This window comes from Acinonyx jubatus, chromosome C1 (assembly GCF_027475565.1).
Source record: "Acinonyx jubatus isolate Ajub_Pintada_27869175 chromosome C1, VMU_Ajub_asm_v1.0, whole genome shotgun sequence".
Classification (NCBI taxonomy): Eukaryota; Metazoa; Chordata; class Mammalia; order Carnivora; family Felidae; genus Acinonyx; species Acinonyx jubatus.
Window position 1 is genome coordinate 36,682,419 of NC_069381.1, and position 19,334 is coordinate 36,701,752.

A 19,334-nucleotide genomic window follows, 5' to 3' on the forward strand; every position below is an offset into this window, starting at 1 on the left:
AATAGAATTTGAAAAAATTTACACAAAAGTAAAAATATAGTAGAAAAAAATTAAAGAAAAATATTATTTACAAAAATTGAAAATAAAAATAATTTTTTCTCTTTCTGTATTCAAGAAAAAGAAAGAAATGAAAAAGAGAAAAAAATAAAATTGAGTAGATGGACCAGTGAACAGACTGAAATATGATTGAAATTACTTCGTTTTCCCCTAGAAGTTAAACTATGAAGCACTTTATAGTCCATAAACTAAGCAGGCAGAGAGACTTGTGTTCCTGAAGACAGGTTGGCCCAGTTGGGTGGGGCTTACTGTAATGGCTCCATTCTCCACTAGATGGCGTTGCTTAGCTTACTGTGGTAGATTGTTGCAGTGCTTGTAGGTGTGTGTGTGCACGTGCATGTACAGGAGCAGTGAAAATGGCATCATCTAGCTACTCAGTCTCTATTATCAGAACTCTGTTCTCCCTGATCAGCAATAGTGCACCCATCCTTGGTCTTTGGCTTCCGTCCACTCCCTGCTTTTACACTGTTCGTGACCAAGCCCTAGGCAGCACCTCCCTCCTGAGTTTTATCTCAGATGTGGCTGTTTTTCCCGACCCCTTATTTCTGAGGGACTGTGGCTTTGACCTGTTCTGCCCCTCTTTGGGACGGTTTCACTGAGTAATGGCTGGGTGCCGGCCGCACCCAGGAACATTTGCAGGACTGTGCTGCTGTTGATGCCCAGAGACTGCAGCTGGGTGCCAGCCCACCCCAGAAAAAGTTCATGCGATTGTGTCACAGCAGCGTTTCAGAGATTATGGCAAATGACAACATGCGTCTGGTACCAGGCTTCACCCCCAACCACCTTGTTCCAGCACCAGCGAATGTGGTTGTTCTCCCAGGTCCACTGGAACCTTTGCCTGTCGGGGGCCACACAGCCTCTACCAGATGTCCTTCCAGCAGGGGAACTGCCTCTCTCTGTGTGGCCTGAAGACCCCCGGACTTCAAGGGATTTGCCCTTCCCACCAGAGCACCACCAGGTATTGAGCTGTGGAGCCTCAGACTCTGCACTCCCCCTGCTTATAGAGTCTTAATGGAATTTAAACCCTCTCCTTTCTCCTTTTCTCCCTTTTTAGTTCAGTCCCTGTGGATGTTTCCACTTTTCCACTTTCTCTTCAGCTGCTTTTGGGGGTGTGCTTTTCCCATATTTTCCCTACCCCCGTCTCCATCCTCTCTCCATACATGCAAACAGCTCCCTGCCATCCGCGGCTTCTTTCTCCCCTAGTTCATCTCTCCGCACCATGTACCTGCTGAGTTCTGTGGTTCAGGTTGTGCAGATTGTTGTGTTAATCCTCAAATCAGTTTTCTAGGTGTGCAGTGTGGTTTAGTGTTGATCTGGCTGTATTTCATGGATGCGAGACACAACAAAAACTTCCATGCTGTTCTGCCATGATCATTTCCATTTTCCAGATGGGAAAACTGGCCCAGAGATTAAGTTACTTACCTGAGGCCATGGAGTTAGTAAATGGCATACCAGGTCTGCTGTTTCCAAAAGATTGGTGCCTCTCCCTCAGCAGGCCCAGGACAAATGTCTGTTGAATGAACTTGTTGAATGAAGTCAAGGAGGGGTCCTCCTCCCTCCCAGCCATCCTACTGCTCCAAGTCAACACCACACAGGGTTGAGTGCAGATCCCCAGCTCAAGGAGGAAGTCACCCTGCTCCCTGTCTCCCCCACTGGATTCTGTCACTGCCCAGTGTCTCCCATGATGCCTTCCTCTCTCTATCTCTCTTTTCTTTCTGAAGCTGGCCCCAATATTTCTAAAAAGGAGAAAGCTTCAACTTTTTATCTTTTCAGGAAAAGCTGGGTTCTTTCCTACTGGATGTTTCCTGCCAGTGACTCTTCTTTGCTATCCACACAGAACACTTCACTTCCAGTCACCAAATGTGGGGAGGTTTTTCTCCACACCAAGCAATCATCTGGACACCAGTGGGGTGCCCTACAATTGTAGTCAATTCTAACACTATCTTCCTGGAAATAGTGTTTGATCCCACAGGTTAAGGGCTCCGTCTTACAAGTGCCCCCACCTCCCCTGACACTGGTCACAAGTTCAGTTTGTCACCTGTGCTTCTGACCAGTTGGCTATATATGGATCAAAAATTCCAGTGAAATCCTCCTTGCATTCGATTAGTTTGCTAGAGTGGCTCACAGACTCAGGAAAACAGTTTAATTAGGTTTATTGGTACATTATAAAAGGATATGATGAAGGATGCAGACAAACATCCAGATGAAAAGATACATAGGGTCCTGAGCACAGGAGTTTTTGTTTTCCTGGTGTGGATGTGTTTGCCCACCTGAAAGCTCTCTGAAGTCTGTACTTTTGGGATTTTAATGAGGGTTTATCTTTAGTGAGGCATCTTAATGATAAATCATTAAGTCCATTTGTAGCCCTTTGCCCTTCTTAAGAGAATGGGAAGTATGGTTGAAAATTCCAAGCTTCTAATTATGGCTTTGTTTTTCTGGTGATTAGCCCTCATCTAGGAGCTATCCAGGATACACCCAGAGTTGCCTTGTTGGAATGAAAGACACTTCCATCACCCAGGAAATTATAAGGATTTCAGGAGCCCTGTGTTCAAAACCAGGGTCAAAGACAAATATTAGAACAAAAGATGCTCTTAGTGTTCTTAGGTTTTACAAGAGTTTTAGGAGCTCTGTGCCAGGAACCAAGGGAAGATATATATATATATCTTTATATGTGCGTGTGTGTGTGTGTGTGTGTGTGTGTATGTTTACGTATTTATATGTCTGTATATAACATATATTTCTAAAATACATTTATATATATTTTATATATTTATATATAAATTTATATATACATTTCTATATATAACATATATATTTCTAACATATATATGTTATTATATATTACAATACCACATTTTCTTTCCATTCAAATCTGGGATTGGGATTGGAACCAGATGCTTGGGGTTAGTATCTGGGACACTGGACAGATGGATCCTGACCACTGGCCTCTGGCCTTGTCAATTATCCTGGTCTTGCTGCTGCTAGTCCTGCATCCAGGTGTTCCTGAATAGCCCCTGCCCTAGTATAAGCCTCCACCATCTCTTGTCAGCCCTCCCCACTGATCTCCCACCCTCCACACCTTTCCACCTCTTCACACTGATCCCCACATCATAGCCACAGTGGGCCTCACTGCCAATGCCTCACTTCCTTTCAAGCCTTCCAGCACTCCCATGGCCTCTATAGGGTAAAGCTCCAATTCCTCCAAATTCTGCAATGCTGGGCATGGTCTGGGCCTGGCCTGCTTCTCTAGGGTCTTCCTTCAGTCTACCCCATCCTCACACCTAGTGCCTCAGCTATCCCCCACCTCTGTGGTCTTGGCTACCCACATTACTTCCTCTGCTAGGGAATGCTTGTTTATCTTTCCAGACTCAGGTCTAGTGACCCTTCCCTGGGAAGGCTTCCATGACCTCTCTTTCCACCCCAGCTAAAACAAATTCCTCCTCTCCTCCTCATGTTCCAGCACCAAAAACACGTGACTGCCCTAATTCTGTGTCTCTCCCATTGACCCCAAGCACCATGTCTGAGATAGCTGTGTCCCCAGCCCTCAGCACTGGGTCCAGCACATAGTAGTACCTTAATGGGTGTCTGTTGAATGTATGAACATGATCTCAGATGGCTTCACTGCTCAGGTCCGTGGCTTTTAGTTCCTGCTGCTCCAATCTTCTCTGAGGTTTTGGGAAAACTGTACCAAGTGGCATGAAGAAAGAGCTGGCTTCATTGTCCTTGCTAGTCAGGTTGCCCCTTCCTCCAGGTACCCTTCCACAGGTAGGGCATATCCCCCACCACACCCCACCATGGCCAGAGGGAAAGCCTATCTTTGAGTTGTGCTTTGAGGAACATTCCCTTCTCCCTTCTCCCCAGCCACTTCCCTCTCCAGAAGTCTGCCCATGGTCTTTACAAAGTCTCTGTGTAGCTCCTGGCCTCCACATTATCCATTCCCTGTTGTCGCTTATCAGGAGAGAGGGCAAGGGAGAAGGTGAGGCTAGAGATGGGAGAGAGTGAAAGTGGACAGGTTGAGTAATATGCGTGTGTTCTGGGACTTCCATTCTCTCAGGGAAGTGGCAACAATGACTAAGCAGAAGTAATTCCTCCTCTTCTGGACTTGCTGCAGGGAAGAAGGTGAACGATTTACTGTCAGGAGCTGAGCCTCTCCCAAGGGAGGGTCCTCAGAGGCAATGGGAGCTGGGGGGCCCTGGGATTTTTTCTTTTTTTTGTTTCCTTTTGGCAGAAACTGATTCACATTTTCTGCCCTTGTCTTGTCCTCCTCCCACTCACAGACATGTTTGCAATACACAGGTCTGATTGTTTTATTATTAGACACTAACTGCTGTAGAGGGATTAATTTTTCAATATATCTATACTGATTTTAGCTGCCTGGTTTAGTTTGAGAGTTTTGATCACTGGAGGAACAATTGCCCACTTCTGGGTGTGTCCAGAGGAGACCTGGTCAGTCCCAAAGTCCATTCCAGATGCTCATTTCCATTTATGAAAAGTGTTGTACCCTCTCTTGTAGCAATGCTCCTTTGAGCATCATGCATTTTACAAACTTTTCAGAGTGTAAGAAAGCATGTGCCCACCCTGGAAACTGAAACCCTGAATGGTTCCAATTATAGTAGGTTACTCATTCACCTGCATAGTCCAATGCCCAGGGGCAGAGGGCAGTGAGTGTGCTTCTGAGGCACACTGGCAGTCAGGCAAACTGGTTGCCCAAAGTCCTCTAGCCTCTCAGGTCATCCTGCTCTTTGCTACTCAAATAGAATCATCTGAGACCCATTTCCACCATGGTGGGGAAACTAGTGTGACCCTCACAATCAATATTTTCAGAGATTCTCAGGGACTTGTGTTTCTCTTGGTCACCTTTTGGTCTTTGTGGTGGTTTTAAGCATGTCTGCCAATTCTCTAATACTCTTCCTATCAAGAAGCTGAATCTAGGGGCACCCTGGTGGCTCAGTTGATTAAGTGTCCAGCTCTTGATTTCTGCTCAGGTCATGATCTCACGTTTCTTGAGTTCAAGCTGTGCATCAGACTCTGCACTGACAGTGCGGAGCCTGCTTGGGACTCTGTCTCTCTCCTTCTCTCTTTGCCCCTCCTGCTCGCTCTCTCTTTCTCAACAAACAAACAAACTTAAAAAAAAAAGAAGTTGAGTCTAATCCCCTCCACTTGAGTGTGGGCCAACCTCTGTGATCTGCTTTTAATAAACAGAATGAGGCAAAAGTGATGCTACCCGATTCCCGAGTCAAAATCATACAAGGTGATAGAGCTTCTGTCAAGCTCTCTCTCTGGCCACTTGCTTTTGGAACTCAGCTGTCGTTCCATGAGGGAGCCCAGGCCACATGGAGAGGCCATGTGTATGTTTCTGGCCAACAGCCTCAGCTGACATCCCAGGTGACCTGTGGGTGACATGCGAGTGAGGGAAACTTTGAGAAGACCCCAGCCTCAGCGCCAGCTGGCCACATCCACCATATGTCCTGGCAAGACCATGCTCTTTCTTGGTGCTTGGTTGCATACACACCGTTGCCTCTCCTTCTTCATCTTGACAAAGCATCACTAATGCAAGGCTAGCGTCTGTAGTAGGTGAGACTGACAATTTGGGGCCACAGAGGGGAGCTGCAGGAAAGACCAAGACAGATGAGAACATAAATTTGAGTGTTACACTTACTTCAGTGCAAGTTTACAGGCACTCCACACCACAGGGGATTCTTGCTGGTCCTGTCCACCTTTCAGCCAAAGCTCTCTCCTGTCATCTCTGGCCTTTCTTTCTTCTTCTGCCCTCAGTCTTCCTGTACCTCTTCAGCTGCAGTAATTCTGGTTTTCATATGGGGAACCATCCAACAGTTGGATTCTTAGTCCGTAAATGTAAGGCTGCAAGAAATGAAATGTTCTGTCTCCACATTTAAGCTTTTCTTCTTCCGACACCCTCCCTACAGGCACCAGAAACATGTTTCTGTCACTACAGGGTTTCCTAATTTCTTCTGCCAGGTGTATGTCAAGTTCTAGTAGTCACTGCAATTGTGGGGAGTATGGTGCTTGGGGTGTCTGATCTTGAGGGCATACCCTGAGCTGTACATGCTGCTGTCTCACCCTTATTGCCAACTCATGAGGGTGGCTGCCATGTCTTCCCTCATTTTCAACCACCAGCCTCTCCAGGTCCACCTCCCTCCCAGTCACCCCTGCACCCCACCTGAGTGCACGGAAACCTCATTTGCTCCCATGCAGTGAAGTTAAGAGCTGTGAGCCCAGAGGCACCATGCCACCCCCTTCTTTGCCGCTTTTCCAAAGCCACTACTCAGCTTTGCTGTGTTCCTGGGCTTGCCCCAGGTGTTACACGTGTCTCTTATCTCCACAGAGTTCTCACATATGCAATGCAAAGACCTTTCTCAGGGACTTGTCAGTGTCTCATCTCTTCTTCATCCCAGCCTTTCCTCTCTCCCTACTGCCCCACTTGAATTCAGTTCTGGTCTCACCTGCAGGAATGTGGCCCTGACTGAGCATGTACTTCTCCAGATCTACTATACGTTACAGAGTTGATGCTCCAAATCCTTCAGGGCTTAGGCTTTTGAAGTTCAAAGCCTAGGTTTTTGGAATTCAAGGTCTCAGCATTTGAATCTCCAAATCAAGAACTTAACTCTGATTGCAAAGAGCCTGGGCCTACCTAGCTGCCTGGGTGGGGACCGGAAGGGGCAGGGAAAGAGGCACACAGATAGCAGAACCCTGGGTAGGAAACTTCTCACAGAACAACTTAAACTCTCTCCACTCAGCTCACATCTAACCTATGGGCAGGGCATTTCATCAAAAGTGCCCTCTTAGGGCCATTCTCCAACTAGAAGAACATTTTTTTACCCTAAGAACAGATCTACCTTCTTCCTTCCTAAGCCAATTGGCCCAGATTGCAGATGCCTTTTAAAAATAACACTTTTCTCTTCCCTGTTATATAATTTGGGGCGCCTGTTATATAATTATAAAACTGAGCTGTGGTGTGTAACCAGAGATGTGGTGGAGGCCAGCACTGGGGTATGTTGGGGCAGAGAGCAGGGAGTATCCAGTTGCAAGTGTAGGCCATGGAGGGCTTCATGGAGGAAGTGACATTTGAGCTTGTGAGAGTATTCCAGGCAGAGGCAACAGCATGAACAGAACTGCACAGCTTGTCCTGGGCATAAGGAGCAGGAGATGAGGAGGGAACAGCAGGTGAGGAGGGGACATCGGGTAACCTGCAGGAATCTGCTTGTACCAGGGCCTGGGTGGCAAAGGATTTGACTTCCATCCTGAGGGTGAGAGGTGTGATCCCATTGGTAGCTTCTAGACTGAGTAGTGCCATGATTCAAATAGTTTTCTCTTTGTTCCCTCTTGTGGTATTTGCTCATTCTGTTCTCACCTGAAGTGCCCAGTGCCATTCTCTTCCTTGTATGGGGAGGATTTCTGGCTTCACTCAGCCCTGTACACTATCTCCTCCCCTATTACTCCTGAACCCTATGTCTCATGGCACCTTCATTACAGCCATCCTGAACTTGTGATGTCCTTTTCATCTTTCACTTTTCTACCACCTTTGTTCTTGCTGTTCCCTCCACCTGAAGTGCCCTTCCCACACTCCTTTCTGGGTGGCTACCTCTTACACAGACGTCGGCTCTGTAGCCACTTCTCCAAATCACATCTGGGCCCCTTCCCACAGATGTTTCTGATCTGTGACTTCTCTCGTGTTTCCAAGGAGGACCCAGCCTAACCCTTGGCCTGTGGACTCAGCTCCCAGCCCAGATTTCTTGGGCAAGATGGCTGCATTGTTTCTTGGAATGGCTTCCTTTGTTAGAAGAAGCATGGAGATTGGTGGGCAGCCTTCCAAAGTCCCAGAAGACTCTGGAAGAGAGTCAGAGGAGACTCTGTTTCTGACCTAGTTTACAATGGGATTAGCAGGCAAATAATTAGCTACAAGTGAGAGTGTGGTGCCAGGGAAAGGAGCCAAACATTATTCTGGGTTCTCTAGGCCTGCCTCTGGCTTCAGAGTCAGAAGATCTGTGCCCTAAGCCAGCACTGGGACCAATTTGCCAGGCAACCCTGATGAGTCCCTCTTCCTCTACTGAGCCTCAATTTCCTTATCCATCTGAAAGGTCACACTAGATGATCTGTCTCTGGTGTCATCTTAACAAATATTCCCAAGTACCATGCTGGGTCTGCTGCCCCCATTCCTGCCCTCTGGAGCCCACAGTTCAGAGCAGGGAAATCATGGCAAAGTGGAGAGGCTGGGCTTTGTGGTCAGACTGACCTGGCCAAGTCCTGGCTGAGACATCTTGGGCAACTGTCTTGCTCTCTCTTAACCTCAGTCCTCCCTTCAGTAAAATAGGGATGGTAATTCCTGCTTATGGACAGTGTGTTATAAGGGTTAAAGGGAAAATAAAAGCAACATACCTAAAGATCTGGGTGCTCCTGGCACTATTTCAGGGGTTGCAATTCTCAAGAGAGGCCTGCGGGGGCTCTCAGGATGGAGGTGTTCACTCTGGCTGGGTGGCAGGGACTGGGGAAGGCCCCAGGCCGGTCTTGAAGGATAAAGAACAGTCCCTGAGGAGGAACCAGTTGGGGTACTGTGGGCAGGTGCTCAGAGCCCATTATCACTGACACTGGGCTAAGCTCTCTATCCAGGGCTGCCATAGCCCTCATAGACTCTGTGCACCTCCGCTCCAGGCAGGTTCTGTTATCCTTTATCTGCCTTCAGTATGGTGTGCCCCAGCTCACGCTCTGTTCTATGTCCTTTCTCTGACACTGTCCCTGAGCTTCTCTGGGTGGCCACCATTTCCTATTCATGTCTTCTACTCAGGGTACCCTCCCTTCTGCCTGAACCTGGCTTCTGCCCTGAGAAGGATCCAGCATCCTTTTTGATCCCCTGAGAACCTCACCTTCATCCCTTCAGCCCACCCCACTCTCTTGCACCTTCTCCATTTGGAGTGGTCGTGTCTTCCTGCCTGCTTGGGGCCTGGGTCCATCTCTTATCCCCGTGCCCTGCATTTTCAACCTTGTTCTCTCCCAGCATTAAAAAAAATCCTCCCTTCAGCATTAAAAGAATCCTCCCTTCAACATTAAAAAATGCTCCGGTCTCTCCACCTTTAAAGTAAAGCACACTTTGGTGCTCCTCTCCTCTTTTGAGCCCTGCTCAGTTGATCCGTGTCCCTCACTGCCTACATTCTTTACTCCCCACTCACTCCTCCATCCACTGTGTTCTGTTTCTGGCCCCAGAGTTGTTCCTCTGCCATGGCTTTGGCCCAGGTCACCAGAGTACACCCCTACCCATTCCTGCTCAAACCAGCAGGACTTTTCTCTGAGCCCAGCCCTTTTTCTAAATCTGCTCAGCTCCCCCTCAGCAGGCCTGAGGACCAGGAAATGTTTCCTGATCACAGTAAAGGGAGCCATTCCCAGGGCAGGGCTGTAGGCTGCACAAAGAGACAAAGGTACTTAGCCAGCTCTCAGAGATTTTGGACACTGTCCTAACCCTAAATTCTGCCTAATTGCTTGAGCTGTCACAGGGCGGGTGCAGGACCCACAGGATAGCCAGGTAACTTGATCACTTGCCCTGACCTGTACCTGCCCCAGCCCATCGATTGTCCCCAGAGAATGGGCCATCAAAAGGCCTGCTTTGCTCAAGTGGAGCCCTGTTCTCTGAGCTAGGGAGAAAGGAGTTTCTGTGGGCATTGAATCAGCCCCTCTTCCTCTCTCTCACTGACTGCAACCCTAGCCCTGCTCACTTACTTCAGAGTGATGGGGAGTTTACTATCTCAAAGCTCAGGTGTGCCTGCCTGGCAGGCTGATTGTATAATGGGCCTGGCATGGTAAGTGTTCTGTAACTGTGAGCTCCTGTTCTCCTGTCCTTTTCCTATCTCCAGGCTGCAAGGCATGTCCAGGAATCCCACTCCACCCCCATTTGAGTCTAATACCAAGCCTCTTATAAGTATTTTTTAAATATTTTATTTTTGAGTAATCTCTACCCCCAACGTGGATCCAACTCACAACGTTGAGAGCAGAAGTCATATGCTCCACCAACTGAGCCAGACAGGTGCCCCTAAGCCTCTTACATTTTTGATGCGCCCCAATGGTTGGGTCAGTCCTTCCTGTGCTCAGGAGAATCCCAATAAAAGGCCCATGAAATTGACCGGAGCACCTTCTATCTTTGCATGTGCAAATTAAACATCTAATCTGCACAGGAACCCTCAACTGGAATGGGAGGTATGTTTTGGAGGAGGAGTAGGGAATATCTGGAGCACTGCTTTTTTGCATTTACATAACAAGTGCGTTGTTTTTACTTAAATGGTATTTCTGAAGGACACTAGGTGGGAGCCTCTTGTAGGTTATTGAAGGTTGGGGGTCAAAGTCAGGAAAGTGCCCTCAGTACCATTTGCAGACTTCCCCAGCCTCCCTGCCTCAGCTGGGTGCAAAACTTCCCCTTCCTCTGTCCATTTTGTTTTGTGCTTTCTTTTTTCTATTTCTTATTGAAGATGGCATTCCGCATTTTTTCTGTATTTCTTGCTTTCTTTTGGATTGACTAAACATTTTCTCTCACTCCATTTTCTACCATGTTTAAAAGTTGTTGAAATATATTCTTTTTTTTTAAATGTTTATTTCTTTTTGAGAGAGAGAGAGAGAGTGTGTGTGTGTGTGAGTGGGAGAGGGGCAGAAAGAGAGGGAGAGAAAGGGAGGGAGAATGGGGGTGGGGCAGAGAGAGAGCCCAATGTGGGGCTCGAACTCAGGAACCCCAAGACCATGACCTGAACCGAAGTTGGATGGCCAACCAACTGAGCCACCCAGGTGCCCTATAAAAGTTGTTGAAATATATCCTTAAGTGGCTACCTAGAAACTTTAGCATATCAAACTTTACATATCAAAGTTTAAAGTTAAAGTAAAATTAATACTTTATCTCCTTCTGAATAATCCAAGGACCTTTGGACACTTTACTCCTTCCTCCTCTATCTTTTATTATTACTATCAGTTTATTTGGTAATCTCTCTCTCTCTCTCTCTCTCTCTCTTTTTAACATTCCATGAGACACTATTGCTGTTGTTTTATACAGTCAGTGTCTTTTTATATTTACCCATTGATTTGCCACTTTCTCTACTTTCTACTACAACTCAGACTTTCCATCTGGGATCTACTTTCCTTAGTTTTCAGGTATATTCTCTTTTTTATCTGAAAATGTCTTTATTTCCTCTTCATTTTTGAAAGATAGTTTCTCTGGGTATTCACATCTAGGTTGATGGTTATTCTCTCTTACACTTTGCAGAACTGCAAAGATAGAAGGTAATTAGCAATAAAGGAAGGAAATTAGACTAATGACTTTCTTTTCAATAGCAACAATAAAGCACAGAAGATGGAGAATACCGTCTTCAGACTCACTGTGATGTGTTGAGGTGTGGGTTTTTTTCTTCATCTATCCCACTTAGAATTTATTAAAATTCTTGATTCTAAGGATTATGTCTTTCATTACTTCTTAAAGTTCCTCCTTGTTATTTACTCAAATGGTCTCTCTTCCATGCCATTTCTTCTAATTCTAGAATTCTCCCAGCTGCGTTCAGACTCATCCGTGATTTGGGACTAGGTATGTTCTCTTTTTTGGGTGTCAGACTCTTTCAGATAAAATGTCTTAGAGCAAGATGGGACCTTGTCCAACCCTCCCATTGAACACATGGGCAGATTGAAGACTTGAGAAGGAACATACTTACTCAGGATTATACGGCAAGTCCATGGCAGAGATTGACCTGGAATTCAGCTTCCCAGCCCAGTAGACTGTCCAACACACCCCAAATCCATTATTCCAGGGACCTGATCCTGCACTCTCAGTCAAAGGCCCTCAGGCCACTCCAGAGGCAGAATCCTGGCTTGTCTTGCTGCGTAGTGCCTGAATGGAACATAGCTGGCTTCCAGGCCTCCTGATCCTACCCTACACTGCCAACATTCCATAGCTTGAGCTGTCTCCCTCAACTTGTACATGCTTGGGCCTAAACACCAGCCAGGGTGGTTGGCATTGCTCTGAAGCAAGTCTATCTCAGTGGGACAAGCAGTTCCAAAGACAAAGCTAGAGGTTGTCTCACCCATTCTCCTTTCATTGATTATACCCATCCAAAAACAATTGGAAGAATTTTAAGCTTAAATTTACTGAGCACTCAGTGTGGGAATTGTGTGTTTTATACACTTTATCTCCTTTAATCCTCTGAACAATCTTATGAGGTATATACTGTTACAACCTCTGTTCTACAGGATTAGCAACCAGAGAGCTGGAGAGGTTAAGAGACTTACTTGGATGTGTGCCTCAGGCCACTCAGAAACCCTAGGTGAGAAGGTTCCTGGCTGTCCCAGGCAGCTTGTTTATCTGAGGAGGAGGTGGTGGAAGCCAGGCAAGGCTTAGATGGGGAGTGGCCTGAATGCCAGGGTAAGGGTTTGGCTTTTTCCTGGCTCCCCCAGCCAGGCCCCTGAGGGCAGAAACTATTGGAAGTTTATATCTAGGAAATACCAAGTGGGGTAGAGCTGAACAGGGCATGAGGGGAGGGATGTAAGGGTCCATATACCAGAGGCCACACCCATGCGGAAATACACCCTTTTACCTGGGTTCCTCCAGTGGGGAACAGAAGCCCTGTTTCTCTGAGCTTACACTGCCAACTCATCTATCTGTCCCCCAGGGGGACCAATCAGGGAACGTATTGAGTCATCATCTCTGGTGAGAGAGTTTTAAAAAAGGGACAACAGGTCCAAAATGGAGTCATTTGTGCTGAGCCAACATCACCAAACTGAGATTTAATGCCTGATTTAATTCAGTTTCAACCTCTCCCAGGAGTGGAATCTTATGGAATCACCTGGCCAGCACTAATGAGGTAATCTTCCAGAGAGACCCCTGCTGTCTCCTAAAGGAAAGTGGCCTTGCCAGAAACAGCCCGCTCTTTGCTCATAACTTCCTTGTCCTGCCCCCTTCTACTTATAAAAGTCTTCCATTTTGTACAGCTCCTTGGGGCTCCTTTCCATCTGCTAAATGGTTTGCTGCCCCATTCAAATCAGTTTTTGCTCAAATAAACTCTTTTAACATTTTTCATATGCCTCAGTTTATCTTTTAGCAAGAGAGAGGGGAAAAAGAAGAAAGAAGAGAAAGGGAAGGAGAGAGGCAAGGACAAAGGTCCTTTAAGAATGTCAGATAGAGTTTCCCCTGATGTGCCAAATACACGTCTTCTCCCTGTGGGTTCTGCAGCGATTGAGAAATACCTGTATCATTTTTTCTTGGTACCTGGGAAACAGGGTATTCACATGGGGGTTGCTAAGCTTCACGATTCTTCAGACTCAGAGTCTACTGCACTAATCTGTGCAATAAGCTGATGTTAGCACAGGGGCGCCTGGCTGGCTCAGTTGATTAAGTATCCGACTTTGACTCAGGTCATAATTTCACGGTCCATGGGTTTGAGCCCTGTGTTGGGCTCTGTGTTGACAGCTCAGAGCCTGGAGCTTGCTTCAGATTCTGTGTCTCCCTCTCTCTCTGACCCTCCCCCATTCATGCTCTGTCTCTCTCTCAAAAATAAATAAAACACAAAAAATTTTTAAAAAGATGGCATTAGCACAACATGTAGCATCCACATGTAAGCCCCACCCCCTGCCTTCTGACCGCTGTCACTCCAGCACCCTCCATCCACACAGAGTCATATCACCATGAGTCATATAGCCATATGGCTTAGCTTGGGTTTCCCCAAAGTGTAGGACTTGCAGGAAAGGCTCATTTGCAGGTAGCTGATCCCAGAAAATAGGAGGGGCCTGCCTGGGACAAGTAAACAGGGGAGGAGACAAAGCTGATCTAACTTGTGTTATTGAACTGGTTGCCACTGGAGGTAACCAGCTCAGTCCTGCTAGGGGAGCCTCTGAGGAACTGTATAGAATGCACCTCAAAATTGTCCAGGGCATGGGAGAGGAGACTATTTACTCACTAGCTCCCGTACTTCATTGGTCAAAGCTTGCCTCAGAGGTGGTAGTTCTCTGGCCCTACTAGCAGCAGGGCAGTCCTAGGGCAGAAACAAGAGACGTGAAGTGAGGTAAGGTGCCAACAGGTTACACCTGCATGCCAACTGGCTGCTGCAGAAATGATCAGAGCCAAAAGGTGGGAACAGAGGATGTAAAATGGGACAAAAATTCTGCCAGGGCCAATGTACTATAGTTTGTATGCTGGAGAGCATAGAGCATTGCAGGGCTCTCAGGATCCTCACCACAGCCCCAATACCCCCCAGACACCATCTGATCCACTGACATGGGACAAATTGAGGCACTGAGAGCAGCAGGGTTTCACCAGAGGTCACCCACTGAGCCCCAAGACTTGAAACCAAAACCTGTATTTCCTGACTCCTCACTCCTCCAAATGTCTTAATGTTACTGGGCTTATATAGAAGTGATCTTCTCAGGGAAAGGGGCGGTCACCTGGCAGGCAGGGGAACACCTGAATTCTGGACCTCAGCTCCTGGGAATACAGGGAGAAATCTGTTTTTGGCAGAACGGTGTTAGAATGTGAACTCTCTGTTTTGTCTATCACCTTATTTCAGGTATCCAAGATAATATCTGGCTTATGGTAGGCACTCAATATATATGTGTTGATGAATGAATGGGTGATTTGATGGCTGATACAAACATGGTGCCACCTTGCGCTCCTTCCCTCTTATACGCAAGTAGAAGCAGTCTCCGCTTTGATGTGTATCTTCATGAGCACTGACATGTCTTTGTTCACTTATTGTAACTCAGGTCTGCTGAGTTTTGAACATTCTGTTCCCTCACCTCCTTTTCTCCTCCCATTTGCCATGACTGCACCTGTCCTTCCCAGGCACATATCTGTCAGTAACTTCCATCAGATTGTTACACAGTTCACAGTGTTACCTGCAACCTAAAGCACTACACCATTCCAGCTAGAAGGGCTGGGCTCTGGTTTCCCCCAAAGGGCAGGGATTTTGAGACAAAGGCCCTTAGTTAGCAGTCCTCATGGCAAAGCTCCTCTTGTGATCAGAAGCACATTGGAAGAAGTCCCCTATACTCTCCAGAGCCTCAGCTCAGGACAGAGGCTGCAGAGAAAACAACTTCCCTCCTGCCCCCTGCTCCATCTATACCCTCCACACTCCCCTCCCCTACATCCCATGCTTTTAGGACCAGCATCCTGTTAATAAACAAAATTCAGCTGAGTCAATTTGAAGATGTAATTTGCTTTATTAAATGATTTATGTGGAGAGCCTGGGTGGCTCAGTTGGTTAAGTGTCTGACTCTTGATTTCTGCTCAGGCCATGAATGATCTTACAATTTGTGAGTTCAGGCCCCACACTATCAGTGTGGAGCCTGGTTGGGATTCTCTCTCTCTCCCTTTCTCCCTGCCCATTCCCTGCCCACGTGATCATGCTCTCTCAAAATAAATAAATAAACTTAAACAAATTAAGATAAATGATTCATGAATCAGGCAGCATCCCATCCAGCAAGCAGAGGGTAGCTCCAATGAGCTGCAGGAAAGGAAAAGTTTTTAAAGACAGAGAGAAGGCACACACACAAAAAATGGTTAGCATGGAATGCATTGTTTAGGCAAGGTGGCCCTCCTAAGGGGGAAAGGGTCCCTGAGAGGGTTGCCTCTAGGAAATCCCAATGCAGCTGAGAGGGTTGGAAACTGCAGTTAGGTTAGGTATTAAATCTTAGTTTACTGACATGGGACCCTACCTTAAGTGGCTCCATTATGATCCTGTGGTTTTCGTTTTAACTCAGCCAATTCTCAGCTCAGTACTCAGCCAAAGCAAGTCAGGATTGCTCATGAGCAAATACAAATCTAGGTGGAAGGAGGCAGGCAGATCATAAAAATCAGGAAGTCCCAGATGCCAGGACAGGGAACCATCTTCCTTGCTTCCCCTCCCCAACTCTGGACTCGCTTTGGGAAATGACTGTAGCAATGAAAAATATCCTAACCTGTTCACTGAACTCACAGTGGGTCCAGAGCATTGCCAGGCTCTCAGCGTCCTCACCCCAACTCTGTGTAGAAGGCTGTGTAACCAGGAGAGACAGATGTGGGCAAGCAGAGAGGATGGGGATATGTCGAGAGCATTGGGCTTTTTTAAAGCTCTCCAGGTGATTCCGATGTGCAGCGAAGATGGAGAAAGAGTGTTTTAGACACAACTCTTTTCCTGAATGTAATCTGACCTCACCTCTCCCCTGTCAAGGAGTTTTATACTCGCCACTCCCTCAGTTGGCCTGACATCTCTGGGAAATTGAGGTAGAGGTCAGGTGGAGGTTGGTGGTGAGTTTTGGTCCCCCTATCAAACAGCAGCTGCTGGGACCTGCCCACAGGGGGTGCCAACAGCATCATCCAGAAGGGCGCCAGTAGGGCATTTCCCATATATTTTGCACTGGCCAGTTAACCTTTACTCTCCTTCTCCTCCCCACATCCCCTACCATAGCAGCCAATCCTTGCAGCATCCATTCAACAAACAAGTATTTATTAAGTGCCACTTTGTGCTGGTGCTGGGGAAGCAGAGAGGAGCCTCCCTTGAAGGTTTATGGAGTGGCTGGTAGCAGGGTGGTGCAGTGAGCGCACATTGCCAGTGTTCTCTCAACTTCCACAAAACTCAGCACCTACTGAACCCTCAAGGTAGTCCATTCTTTCATTTATACACCTGATCATGCATTCACTGAATGCTTATGGCTTGTCTGTCCCGGCTCAGCCAAGCAAAGTGAGGGAAGAGACAAGCTCGGTCTTCAGGCTTGCAGCAGAATGGGAAGATTTCAGGAGAAGCCAAGCCCTCAGCTGCTGCAAAGGAGAAAGTGAAGAAATCAGGGAAGAGCTGCAGGCTAAGTTGGCAGATTTAGAAGACTGGCTCTAACTGGTGTTTCTGAGGTAGAGGACAGGTATGGAAGGAAGGGCTATTGGGGAGCATTTGGATAAAGGCAGAGTCTCATTGTTTCCGTCTCCTTAACATGTGCATGCTTGGATAGAGGGTTCTCACCACATTTTTCCTTACAGCTAAAGTTTTCTACTGGGCCCTCGAGGGCCAGTGGGTGGAAGTTCCAGGGAGGCATATTTTGACTTCCAAGAATCACACTGCCAAGGCATCTGGAAGCATAGCTGGTAGGGTCAGGAGTTGACTACTGCCCAGTCTCCATGTGGTGGCCACATGATGGCTTGTCTTTGGCTCTAGAAGTGTGAGTGGTTGCTAGATTTCAGCCAGGGAGTAGAGAGTGATAAATTGGCCCATGTTTGTGGCAGGACAAGGTATATAGGACCTCTGAGGCCTAGGAAACATCCATCCTGCTGGTCTTCTCTCTGACTTCCTCTTCCTGATTGCGAACCCGGACTCCAGGCTCCTCCTACCCCAGTCCAGCTCAGAACCACTGCACATACACAGAGGGAGAAATCTTCCTAGAACACACCTTTGACTACACATTTTCCTGTTTCAGCCCCATTCAATAGCTACCTCTATGAGGCTCCAGTATGCTATTTCTTCCCCTTCGTTCAGCCCAAAAACCTGGGAATGGTATTCTCCAGCCTTTAGGTTTCCATTGTTGCTAGTCTCTGGCTGCCACTTTATACCTTGTTTGATTTCTTAACATTGCCTACCCCTCTGAAAGGAGCCTGATGCAAGTCTCTTCATCTGAAACATCTGCACGGGGATACTGAGTATTCCAACCCTAGAGTGGAGGGAGAAACAGCAGACTCTCCACATGCAAGTCTGGGGCCTGGGACAAGCTTGTTCTTCAACAGAACCCTGGCCTCGGGAACTGAGAGTTGCCATTGCCTTACTGTGAGACCTTGGACAATTCCCTGCCCCTCTCTGGTCCTAAGAGACTTGGTCCATCAATCCAGGAGTAATTAGATTTCATGACCTTCCTCATTGCCCTCGAAGTGTAATACTCTATGGTCTTAAGTGTCAAGTTTGTACTAGGATCTTGGGAGTAGAGTTGGCCTTTTTCTGACCTAGGATCTCCCTTCTGGGGCTAGAACCTTGTTCCTGAAGATCCCTCACAAAAAAAAAAAAAAAAGACTCAAAGCATTATGAGCCTGGCATGAATGCAAGGCCTCCCAGAGGTCCATCCTGAAGAAGACAGTGAAGCTTTCTTGTGAGAAAGCACAAGCAAGCTGAACCTTAGTTTCATTATCTGGCAAATGCGTATAAAGAGTGAGTAACTATGACCTCCTTGTTTGGGTTAAATGAGATAGTGTATAGAAAATTCCCAAAACATACAAAGTGCTTGTGTGAAAAGAAGTCATTATTATGCTGATGATTATACCCAGAATTGCCTTTTGTTTTCTCCTCCAAGAAGCCAAGGAGGTATACACATTGCCTGGTTTCTCTTCAGCTGAGTTTTGGGAGGAGTCAGCCAGGCTGTCTCTCTGTTGCCTGTGACTTCTGGGGCTGCTGTCTCTGCCCTTTGGAGCTCAGCCCAGCCTGTGCTGCTGTTGGCTGTAGGGTGTGGCTGGGGGTGGGGGCTGGCAGGGTGCCATGTGCGCAGTATAAGGGAACCCCAGGGTTGCAGGAAGGAGGCCAGAGCCTTGGTGACTGTAGCTGTAGCCATGCTTTCCGTCTTGCTCTCCTTGAATCTCTCCCACCTGGGCCTGTGGGCATCTGGATTGATCTTGGTCTTAGGCTTCCTCAAGCTCATTCATCTGCTGCTGCGGAGGAGGATGCTGGCCAGGGCTATGGATAGTTTCCCAGGACCCCCCACCCACTGGCTCTTTGGGCATGCCCTCGAGGTACGTGGGGTGACAGGTTGGAAAAAGGAAACAGCCTCCTTTCCTTCAGAGAATACAGCCTAACCCCCCAGCGGCTATGGAGGGAGCCCCTATGCTTGGGCAGGGGGTTAATGTCCTTGGAGCCACGGTTTCCATTCAGCTTCCCCACTGACTCCTCCTGTCACCTCTGCCTTCTGACCCAGCCTTGGGAGTGGGAACACTTCAGTGTTGGAACCCAAATGGGCCACAGACTCCTCATCATTCTCAGGCTCAAGATTCTGGTAAAACTCTGCTAAGGGCTCAGTGATAGCATTGGGGAAAACCACCTACAAAGTCCAGAAGAAGTAGGCTATCTTGTTTAGAGCTTAAGCACCATCCTCTTTGTTCTGTGCAGTGTAAAGATTTCCATTTTTAAGAAATTAAAAGTGAAAGCAGAGATGAGTCTGTTGCTTCTAGAGAGCATCTCCTGGAGCAATCCTGGAGAGACCCCTCTACCCTGGAGCATCTAAGTGATTGGTGCACCCAAAGATGGGGTTCTCTCTGTCATGTCTATGGGCTAACTTGGAGCCATGGCATCTTCCTGGGTCCAAAT

At 47.3% G+C, this 19,334-nt stretch overlaps 1 protein-coding gene across 4 annotated transcripts in view; it reads left to right on the plus strand.

The window, feature by feature from the left end:
* Positions 1-19,334, plus strand: part of LOC106973462 (cytochrome P450 4B1) — a 60,607-nt gene that overhangs the window by 22,535 nt on the left and 18,738 nt on the right. For 2 of the 4 annotated variants that reach the window (XM_015070527.3, XM_053213716.1), the window contains exon 1: positions 18,541-18,763. The exons of the other annotated variants lie outside the window; for them this stretch is intronic. In XM_015070527.3, the coding sequence (XP_014926013.1) occupies positions 18,584-18,763 (180 nt within the window). In that variant the 5' untranslated portion in view covers positions 18,541-18,583. Of the gene's footprint in view, positions 1-18,540; positions 18,764-19,334 lie in introns of those variants that run through there. 4 annotated transcript variants of the gene reach the window in all.